Below are 11928 nucleotides of genomic sequence, written 5' to 3'. Positions count from 1 at the left end.
AGAGACGCATTGTTTCACAAATGATTATGTCTTTTTTGTAATTAATCAACTTGAAAAAATAACATGCTATTTAAATGACCATAAATAATCTATAAATATGTATTTTTTTTTTTCATATTTCACTTTAAAACCTTTTTTACGATCATTTTTCTCCCATAAAACATTTCACCATTTTTGTCAATTTGTTCAAGCTTAGTTTATTTTTACAAATTATAGTTCGTTGGATCTTGAAGATCTATCATGAGAAATAATTACTCAAGCATTATAGTGAGTAAAATCATTTTAAGGGGATTACATTGAGATTTTTGGGTTCAGTTTATCTCATGTGTATCATGTTATATATATATATATATATATATATATATTCTATGTGATATTAATCCTATAATACGAACCTTATCTAGATTTAACATACAATTTGACGAAATTGAAAGGTGACAGATAAAAATCAATACAAACATACGAGGGCAGTCAACATTGATTTTTTTTTTTCTTGTATATAATTTTGCTTCTTCCTTTTTACGTAAACTTTATAATATAATATAATATAATATAATAATAACATCAATTTATTTTATATATTTGTAAAGTTAAGCTCTAACGGGGCTTAAAGAAAGTAAATTACCAATCTCCTTTTCCGATAATCGTCTTCTCCACCTAAATTCTCTCTGCAAAATCCCTCTCTCTTTCGACATGTCGGGAAGTGAAAAACGACTTCCTTTCTCTTTCTTTCTGATATTTCTGTACGGAGCCACCGCAATTCTGACACCTCCTTCATCCTCCGCTTCCTTAGACACCTTCGTCTTCGGCGGCTGCACGGTCCAAAAATACATTCCCAATTCACCCTACGATTCCAATCTCAACTTACTCCTTAGCCGCCTCGTCGCCGCCGCCACTTCCGCCGCCTACGGCAACTTCACTGTCATCGGCTCCGCCCCACAAGACACCATCTACGGCCTCTACCAATGCCGGGGAGACCTCAACTCCGGTGACTGCTCTCAGTGCATTGCCGGAGCGGTGAGCCGTCTCGGGACCATCTGCAGCGACGCGTGCGGCGGCGCGTTGCAGTTGGAGGGGTGTTTCGTCAAGTACGACAACAAAAGCTTCTTTGGAGTAGAGGATAAGACGGTTGTGGTGAAGAAATGTGGGCCGTCGATTGGGTCTGACGTGGACACGTTGACTGGGCTTGATGCTGCGCTGGCGTATTTGGTTAGCAGCGGTGGGACCTACAAAACAGGTGGGTCCGGAGATGTACGGACTGTGGCTCAGTGCGTTGGGGATTTGAGTGTGAGCGAGTGTCAGGATTGCATCTCTGACGCCATCGGACAGCTCAAATCCGCTTGTGGGCCTTCCGCTTGGGGGGATTTGTTTTTGGCTAAATGCTACGCGCGCTTTACTAGAGGTGCAGCCCACGCGCAAGATAATGGAAATGGGTTAGGATTTGGAAATGCAAATGCTAATGGAAATGGAAATAGTAAGTCAATTTTTTTTTTTTTTTTTTTACCTTTCTTGCTTAATATGGTTTTAAAATTTGAACTCATATATTTGCAATTGAAAATGATTTTGGTTTTAGTTTTATAATTTTGAAAACTTGGCCTTTTGAAGTATTTGTTTAATATTAAAAATGAAAATAAATTTTTGAATTTTTTTTTATCTTGAATTAGACTAAAATCATGTTTGGATTCACAGATAAAAAATTATTTTCTAAAAAAATATTTTTTTAAAAAATGATTTATTTTCAAAATTAAATAATTAAAAAGTTAAATCAAATTGACTAAAAATGAAATTTGTAAGTGAATTTTTTTTTTTTTAATAAAAAATCAAATGGGCTTTCTTTTTAATATCTTTTTTCTTTTAAAATTGTTTAAGTGAAAAATTTTAATATCTTTTTAAATAATTCAATATTTCATTTTTCTTTTAAAATTGTTTTTATTTTTACTTTAGGACTCTTTTGATAGGTCAATTTGGTGAAGGGCTTCATGTGTAATTTTTTTAAGATTGTTTGGAAGGAGAATATGAATAACTACGAATAAAAATTTATAATAAAATAAAACGATGACCCTTGTAAATGGGGTAGCTGTATTTCGAAACTAGTTCTCCAAAACCCCCTTTTTTTTTTCTAATTTTCTTAAAATTCAGCTAGATTAAAATTTTTTAAATTAATATTAAAAAGATATTAAAATATTTTCTAGTTTCAACTTATTTGTGGAATTTTAATATCGTAGTGGGTACTTCTAAAAAAAAAAAAAATGAATTCTAGTGGGTAGTTTACTTGTAATGTAAAGTCATTTTTCTAAAATATTTTGTACCTTTTCACATTAGTGACATTATTATAAAACAAACAAAAATGTTCAAAATTAGGAAAAAAAATGAAGAAAGAATATTCAAATTACACTCCCAAAGACTTTTCTTATTCTTTGGAAGAAAATGGCAATAAAATAAGATAATGTGTCCTTAAATCAAGTGACTTTGCACCTTTAATATGCCAAATATTATTCTTTATATATTTGTCTTTCAACCCATCTTTTACTTCAACAACTTTTTTGCTTTTTTTTCTATATACCTAAAAAAATAATTAATAATTAAATATGAATATAAAATTATAGTTGAGTAGAATTGAAACGATAACTCAAATTAAACTAAAGGAGATTATCCTAATAGTAGATCCTTGTTTTTTAGAACAAATTTTAGTAAACATGCATTTAAAGTTGGACAACTTATTTTATTTAATTGTATTCACATAATTTACCAATTTTTTTAAAAAGTAATTGTTTGAAATAGTAAAACTGCTGAAATTATTTTCAAAATATAATAAAATATCCACGATCTATCTCTGACACTAACAGATATATCACAATAGATGTCTATCATGGTCTATCGCAGTCTATAATAATGACATTTTACTATATTTATAAATAAGGTATTCATTTTTTTTATTTGAAAATAATTATTTTTTAAAACACAAATGAATTACTAGGTTCCAATAGATGAGAGAGAATTTAAAAAATGATTTTCCATTAAAAAAAAAAGTGATTAGTTGGAGTAATATATTGGCAGCAGACTCAAAGGACAATGACAATGAGACGAACAAGACATTAGCAATAATTATTGGACTCATTGCAGCGGTTGCCTTGCTCATCTTATTCATCACTTACCTCAACAAAAAATGTGAAAAGGGAAAAGGTACTTCTTGGTTTCGAGTTTAATTTCTATGTAGTCTTATATTTCAAATTTTACTATTCTATTCTTGAGTTTTTAAATTTAGTTTTTATTTGATTCTTGTTTATGTATTTTTTTTTTTTTTTAAAATTTTAAAATATGAATAAGGTTTTATGGGCTAAATTATACAAACTATCATTTATCTATCTTGATGTTTTTTTTAAAAAAAAAATTAAATATTTCAAAATATTAGAGACAAAATTGAGACCACTTACTTAGGAGAGGAAAATTGAAATAGTATAATCAAATCATACATATATAATGGCGATATATAATTACGTAACAATACATACTTCATTTAAAATTTGTCTAAAAAAGAGTGTTGAAGTTACCTAATCTTTTCAATTCTATTTAATAACTATTTGATATATAATTTTTGAAAATAAAAAATACAATTTTAAAGAAAAAAAAAAAGTATTTACCCAAAAAATTACAAGAAAACAAAACATAGTACAAAAACAAAATGGTGAAGCCTTATTTTATGTGTTAGGTATTTCAATAGATGATTCTTTTTTAATCAAATAAAAAGATTAAGAGAGAATTTAAAACTTTTTAAGGCATTGTGTTATTATATATTTTCTTAGGATTAAATTCCCATATTTGATTATGCAGGTTGTGGCCAAATCTGTAATTTCACAGCTTTCTGGGTATAATTTTCTCTCTATACTTTGATTTTTGTTGGTCTGAAAAAATAAAAGAGTTTAATTAAAAGAAAGTGTATGCAAGAAGAAGGAAGGGGCCTCAGCAGAAGCAAAGACAAGAAGATTCAACAGAGAATTATAAGAAGAAGAAGAAAGAAAAAAGAAAGCTACAACATTTTCCCACTTGATTTTTCAGCCTCTCTTTCCATATTTGCTTTTATGTTATAATATTGATGTTGTATATATGTATAACTTAGGTCTTCACCAATATTTCTTACAAATTTTTTTAAAAATGCGCATTTTATGAGGTTAAATTTTTACGATGTTTTAAAAAATTCAGCCAAGTTTTGAATAATAATAATAATAATAAAGGAAACACAGATACAAAAAATATCAAACTATTTATAGAAATAGCAAAAAAAAAAAAAAAGCTTCTATCAATCTCTGTCAAAGAATATTAAAATTGTGTTATTTTGTGTAAATAGTTTTTCTTATCTTTCTATTTTTGAAAATTCTTCATTGTAAGAAATTGAGAAAAAATATGCTTAATTCTAAAAAATAAAAATTAAAAAGAAAAAAAAAATGAGATGGTTACTAATAGGTTTTAGTTCCTAGACTTTTGAATTTTTAACTCTGGATCTACTAGTTACAAAATTGAAAATTTAAAGTTTTTTAGATACAAATTTTAAATTTATATGTCTAATAAATCGATTAATTTTTAAAATTGGACAAATCGTTAGCCGCAAAAACTTAAAAGTTTCTGAACTTAATCGAGACAACTTTGACCAATGAAATTTAAGTTTGATGTTAAAAAATTGAGTCTATATATGTTTTGTATGTGAGTTTTGCTTATTTCATACTACAAACTTTAATAATCTTGTAGCATACATTCATATTAAATGATGCTTTTTTTTATTACATATTTCAACCTTTACGTAAATCTTTTAACCTACAAACCAAACACGCATAATACACAAACTTTTAAGTCAAGACTACTTAGTTCAACATCATAAATTACGTGTAAATGATTAAGAAGTTTGTGATTTAAATCTTCATCCATTTCTATATTGTACGAAAAATGCACAAATTTCAATAATTCATATAACGTATCTCTTCTTAATCTAAACATAAATTATATAGATAAAAAATTTCAATCCAAAAAATTCTAGTGTGTTTGAAATAATTCGAGAGAGATATCTTTTAAAAAGATCATTTTCCAGTAAAATAGTATAGAAAAATTAGTATGTGTTAGTATAGTCAATTGAATGGTTCTGAATGATCGAAAATGTTTTTTTTAATCTTAATAAATAAAAAAAACTTAATTAAATAGTTTATTACTTCAACAACCATTGTTGTATACACATTTGAAAAATATATATTATCCAAAAATGAGTTTTAACTTTTAAAAAAATTAAAATCTAAAGACTAAATTATAACAAATAACCTTGAACTTTCCTTTTTGTTTAAAAAATACTCCTATACTTTTAAAAGTTGCAATATTACCGCTCAACTTTCATAAATGTTTCAAAACTACCTTTGGAGAATGAATTCTTTAGAATTTCGAATAAAAATCGGGAATTAGAACTTGTGAGGATGACCTAAAACGATGTGATGATTCAAAATTTCATTCTATGTCATTTACTACACCATTTCACATTTCAATTTCCATCTAAATTCTAATGAATTTCTACTCGAGGGTATTTTTGAAATGTTTATAAAAGTTCAAGGATAATATTACAACTTTTGAAAGTATAAGAGCATTTTTTAAACAAGTTCAAGGATATTTTTTTATAATTTATCCTAATCTAAAAAATCATTTCATAAGCTTTACTAAACACATTTTAAATTACTATTCTTTACAAAGTTCATAAAAACCTAGATGTTATTTATTGGAAAAAAAAAATCTTTTCACAAGTTATTCAAAATACAATATTTATTAAATTAATATGACTCAAATGAATAAAAGGACCTAGTTGTCCAATTTTCATTAAAAAAAAGGTGAATCAAAGTTGAATAATTGCTCTATCACATCTGCCAACCTATGAATTGACCAAGATGTCTTTTACTCAATCCATAACCAAAAAGTGGGTTTGGGTAATTGCCCTTCAAAAGGGTTATTGAAAAAGATACCTATTCTATTCATTTACCAATTTTGCCCACAATTTAATAGCTATAAACCTCAATTCTTATCAAGATCTTTTAACAATAAATGTATTTTGCCCATTTTTAATATGGAGTTATGGATGCAATTAAAGATATGTAGTCCAACTTGCTATCTCGATAGAATTTTTGAATGAAAATTAAGACCTAAAATAGTGTGGTGATGATCGAACTAGAACAGTGTGGTAAACCGACATTTTCATTTCAGATCACTGCAACACTATTCTACGTCTTAAAACAATCTTGAAATGTTTATGAAAAGTCAATGGTAATATTACGACTTTTGAACGTATAAGGATAAAGTAGGTAGATTACCTCCTTTGGAACTTATGGAGTTAGTCATTAAAATAAGGCATAAAAAAAACTGTCATTATCTCTCTCATCACTATCATGACAATGAAAAAAAAAAAAGGTGGTAGGGAAGTAATTATGTGAGAACCATACAAATTATAATCTCATCTCACCTCTCTCATCCATTATTCATATTATATCTTTAGGTTTTGCTTTTTAAACCTTAGAAAAACTCACTTTTTGGCTATCCTTCCTGTCCCAATCTTTGAAATGGATTCTCAAACTTAGGAGATGTTGATATATCAACTATTTTATTTCCCATGATTTTATTAGTGTGCCCCAAATTCTCAATGATTTAGAATCATATTATAAACTCACTTTTTATAATAAACTCAACTAATATTTCAAGTTTGTTTGTTGGTAAGCAGTTTGAAAAAAAAAAAAAAATTCAACGAAAGTAAAGTTGTATTTATGTTATTATATATATGTTTAGTAATTTATTCAAAAATCAGATCTCATTACTCAAAATGTATTTGATAATATCTTTATAAACCTTTAAAACTAGTTTTATTTAATTACCCACTTAATATCAAGTGGAATACAAACTATAACTATTTTAATTTATGAACTTCATTTGTGTTTATACTTATTATTTTACAATATCATATAAGTTCTAATATATTATATTATACAAATTTTAATTTAATAAAAAAATAATTAAATTTATAACATGGAATACCCACTCTCTCTATATATAATTTTATATTTAAAAATTTCAAATCCAAAATCTGGAGACCATAAAAACATATAGAACCATGTTTGTTTTCAAAATTTTCTTGTTTGAATCATATAAGATGAAACACTTCAAAAAAAAAAAAAAAAAAACTAAATCATTAAAAATGTCCTTATATTTTGTACTTTGTGTAAAAAATATTCATGAACTTTCAATAGTTTCAAAAGCACTTTAAACTTTCAAAAAGAATTCAAAAATACCTTTATTATCACTACAACATGTTGAGAATGTCCTAGAACTCGCAATTCGTAAATTTTGTGTTAAACATTCTATTTATCAATAAAATACTAAATATTATTGAGTATTTTATTCAATAAAGTTGTTGATTTTGCATTCTATTATGAAAATCCAATAAACATATCCATGACTATAGTATGAATACTTTAACTTTATGTGGTGACATACACAGGATCAAGTTAATAGTATATAGCCTAAATGATCTATAAGTATATATATGAAATTGGGTATCTCATCCTGGTAACACTATCGAATGCGACCCATTTTGTATAGGTAATAAAGATGACTTGATTCACAGATAATTCATGTAGAGATATGTGAGTGGGGGCATCTTATGCAATGAATTTGCATATAGACTAGACCACAAAATAGTCACATTTTCTTTATAACGATCGTTTACTGTTAAAAACTGACTATTTCATACTTATGTAACCTAGGATAACTCGATCTTAATCCTAAGCTAGCTATGAACTCTTGTTTATTCGGGATTATCCTTTGATCTGCATGAGTGAGAGTAGTCCAACAACACTGCTCAATAAGCCTTCCATTTTGAGGATAAGACCAGATGGATAACTGGGGACATAACCCTACAAGATGAAATTCACTCCTATCAATTTTAAGGTTAGCAGATAGGTTGTTCTCTTAAGTGCTGATTCCAAGACTTGAACAATCGGGGCCCACCTTCTCATGATAGAGAAGAACATGATTCATAAATAGTAATATGTATAAAAAATTATTCATTAGAGGGTCAATGAGAACTTAAGGAACAAGATGTATTTACAGGGGTAAAATGGTAATTTTTGACCCAACTGTAATTACGAACGACCTGTGAAGGATCGACTTACTAAATATGATTTATATGGATATAAATATATCTACAGTGAGGAGAGTGCAACTATCGAGCTATAGTGGTATGTATTGATAGTTAACAAATAGTAATTAATTCGATTAAAGTGTTTTAACGAATTAATTACAGATCGTTGAAGCTCATGATCTGTAAGTCCATTAGGTCCCTCTACTAGCTCATTAAATTAGAATAATAAATTGAATATTGACGTATGAAATTAGGGTTATGAATTTAAAATGTTCAAAATCATTTTTAGGGGTTTTCGATTGATTGTATATGATACAATTATAAATGTTTAATTTAATTGAAATTAGACGAAATTGGAAAATCAATCAATATTTAAATTATGGTTAAAATATAAAATTGATTTATTGGTGATATTGATATTTTATTAATTTAATATTTAGATATTAAATTAATATTATTTTAATTAAAAAGTTTAATTAAAAATCAATTAAAATTAGGTTTATTCAATTAATTATTTTTGAATTAATTTTATAAAACTAATTTAAAAATATAAATAAAAATTATTTTTGAAATCATTTTAGGTTAGTAGATTTTTCCAATTTTTGGGAAAAATCCACTAACCACGTTATGATGGATAGTCACTAAAATCCATTTCTAGTTGATGATGAACTTCAAGCTGGAGCTGTTCTTCATGCAATCCTGTATGTTTGCATGAATTCTACCTATATATAGAAGCTCCATGCATGAAGATCAATTAAGCATTATGAGTTATACTTGTTGAAGTGATAACCTAAAAACCCTACATACCCCTCACTTGTTCTTCATCAGTTCAACTTGATTTAGTGTTTCCACCACACGTTCCTGCTTGAGCATAGTAGAAAAGATCTCGGTGGTAGTCCTCTTGATATTTCAAGCTCTATCTTGGTGGATCTCAGCCGAATTTTTGAAGGATATCTTCAAAGATAATATGTGTTTCAAATCCTCTTTTGATTATCATATAAACATCATGCTTAAAACTCAAATTAAATATAGTTCAAGTGCTTATTGATTCTGTAGTCTTCCGTTGCATGATATTTCATTCATTCACAACAAATATCACATACGATAGCATTAAGAAAATACTATCGTAGACTTTCAATAGCATATAGCATTTTCGAATTGCTGTCGTAGCTCATGTTATTGAAAATCCTCGACTTTCTATAGTTTTTTTTAACGCTATAAAAAAGGCTATAAAAAGTCAATTTAAGATAGCGTAAATTTAATGTTATGAAAAATTTTCATAGCGTTAATAAAAAAAAACGTTATAAAAGCATTTTATAGTGTTTTTTGTAGCAGTAAAAAAATGCTATAAAAGATATTTTATAACATATTTCATAGTGGTAAAAAGCGCCACAAAAGACTTTTTATAGCGTTTTAGACATGTTGTGGTAACCCATGTTATTAAAAGTTCCCAATATTCCATATCATTTTTTTAACGCGATAAAAATGCTATAAAAAAACCTTATATTGCATAATTTTAACGTTATGATTGTTATTTAATAGCATTTTTCATAACGATAAACTTGTTGCAATGCTTATTTTATATATGTTTTTATAGTTTTTTTAAATGCTATGGTAGGTTTCCATAACAATTTCTTATTGCTATTTATTATTAATAGTAACTAATATCATAAACTTCTAGAACTTTAGTGTCCCAAATAAGTTAATGTGCATTCTTTAAACTATCATATAAAACTATTTAATTGACTTACTATACCATGTTTATTTACAATTATCCAACAATAAAATAAATTCAACAAGTAATTTTCAATAAATATGTTACAAAATTTACTAAGGAAAGTATCATGATTATAAACTACTTAAAGTTAAGTGAGTTTCTTACTTGACATATTAGCCTATTCAAGTTTTGATTTGTCAGCTACTAGTTCATTACATTAATTTGAGATTCTTCTCCGGAGATGAAAATACCCACAAACTATATTCCAGTTTTTATATTATATTGGAATCCTTCTAAACCTACATTTCAATCCAAAACATAATTAGTTAAAAGTGTACAAATTTCCTGCAAGAGTTATTTTGAAAATTCAAACACAATGGCAAAATCTAAGAAAAGTTAGGTAGATTATAGATAATAAAACCTCTTAACTTAGAAATACATGAACCAAATATATCTGTTTTGATGAGTTGCTTAGTATAAGAATGAAGTGGAACTTAAATTAAAAAAATTACACATACTTTACTTAATGGAAAGCATAATTAAACAATAAAATTAATTTTGAATGAAAATGCAAAATAGGACATTGTAAACAAAAGCAAAGGCTAAATAGTACCTTGCAACTAAACTTAATAAAAAGTTTAGATAATTGAAAATTTGAAGTGTTCATCCCAAACATGCATGTATGTGAAAAATAGAACCACCTTTTATCAAATAACTGCTTTTGGGGTGAAAGTGAAACTAGAAGTGCAAACTTAAAGCAATCAGATGACATTCTATATGCAAAAAAGGATGGTATTTTTGTCAGATTTACATATAAAATTGTTTTTATAGAGATGAGAGATATAGAAGATTTTTACCAAATTGCCAAGGAAGAGAATTAATCCTAACTATTATATAGTTGTATCACAATAACCAGAAAAATTCATCAACATAGGTTGTATCTAAAGCAATATAAACAATAGTGGATGAATCAAAGCCAATTCGAGATTTCAAGTACTTGCAGCTGCAAGACCTCATGAAGAAATCAAAGTTTGACATCCTTCAACATTCATTGTTATTTGGCATGGCGTCAGAAGCAACAAGAAGCACATAGAGTTGAAGAAGCTATAATTTAATCAAGCCCCAACAGCAATAAAAATAAGCGATAAATTAGAATGACATCACAATGAAATAGGTTAAGGGAGAAAAAGTTAGATAGTAAAATTAATCAAGATGCAAAGAACATATGCTTCAAATTATAGCAACAAGTTCATCAGAACTGCCAAAGTATAACCAAAATTAAAGCAATAGTTCAAAATTGAAACAATAGTTCTCTTGATCCTTCAAAACCAAGGAACAACTATCAATATGCTTCAAATTTCAACTCTTCAAATTAGTAGCACAACTAAAAATGTCAAGTTGTACAAACAAGAGGTTGGAATTCATTACCTTGCCTTTGATCCAACTATTCAAATAAAAAAAAAAATCTGCCAAAACTAAGCACAATTATAGCAAAAAGGATAAATCAATCCTAAGATAGAGTACAAACAAGAAAAAGAAGTAAAATCTATATTACTTGAAATAAATCCATATTTGAAATATTCACCACTCCTAAGTAGTACCTATAAATAAAGATGAAGGTGCACTAGAAGAATTTCGGGTTTTAATATTGGTTTTAAACCGACAATAAAGATAGTGTTATTAAAGCCCTTTAATGTCGGTTTAAAACCGACATTAAAGGGCTTTAATAACACAGTCTTCAATGTCGGTGCAACCAACATTAAAGGTCTTTAATGAAATTTCCAACCGACATTAAAGGGCTTCATTGTCGGTTAGCCCTTTAATGTCGGTTGCAACTGAAGACCAAGAATCAATTGAAATCCTCTAAACCGACATTGAAGCCCAGGATCTGTCCGTTTTTATCAATTATTGTCTGTTTTTTTTAAAATTCCGTTGCCCCATTTTTTGGTCAAGAAGTTAAAAACGACATTATATGTCTCGTGTTGGGTCAGGAAATGTCCATCCTTGTTTTTTATTAAAAAGTATAAAAAAATTTGCATGGCAAGCCATCAATATT

The 11928-nt window shown here is 27.6% G+C and overlaps 1 protein-coding gene across 2 annotated transcripts; it reads left to right on the top strand.

Annotated features, from left to right (window-relative positions):
* Window positions 1-450: 450 nt before the first annotated feature.
* On the top strand, window positions 451-4153 carry LOC120092785 (plasmodesmata-located protein 6-like). Of its 2 annotated transcripts, none has more exons than XM_039050990.2 (3): window positions 451-1474; window positions 3061-3183; window positions 3832-4153. In XM_039050990.2, exons 1-3 carry the CDS (start codon window positions 694-696, stop codon window positions 3870-3872), a joined length of 945 nt encoding a protein of 314 aa, XP_038906918.1. In that variant the 5' UTR covers window positions 451-693; the 3' UTR covers window positions 3873-4153. The 2 variants fall into 2 exon arrangements, with proteins under 2 accessions (XP_038906918.1, XP_038906917.1); XM_039050989.2 differs by having other exon boundaries at window positions 533-1474; window positions 3058-3183.
* Window positions 4154-11928: the final 7775 nt, after the last annotated feature.

The sequence above is a fragment of the Benincasa hispida genome, chromosome 12 (assembly GCF_027475165.1).
Source record: "Benincasa hispida cultivar pf3 chromosome 12, pf3_genome.v1.1, whole genome shotgun sequence".
Classification (NCBI taxonomy): Eukaryota; Viridiplantae; Streptophyta; class Magnoliopsida; order Cucurbitales; family Cucurbitaceae; genus Benincasa; species Benincasa hispida.
The sequence above is the reverse complement of the archived record's forward strand: the minus strand, read 5'-3'. Positions and strand labels throughout refer to the sequence as shown.

What these genes read in the sequence shown, in the direction of transcription:
- LOC120092785 (XM_039050989.2), top strand. Translation starts at nt 694, where the DNA reads ATGTCGGGAAGTGAAAAACGACTTCCTTTCTCTTTCTTTCTGATATTT. An exon ending in TGCTAATGGAAATGGAAATA is followed by an intron (nt 1,475 to 3,057) that starts GTAAGTCAATTT and finishes ATATATTGGCAG; the next exon opens with CAGACTCAAAGGACAATGAC. An exon ending in AAAATGTGAAAAGGGAAAAG is followed by an intron (nt 3,184 to 3,831) that starts GTACTTCTTGGT and finishes TTGATTATGCAG; the next exon opens with GTTGTGGCCAAATCTGTAAT.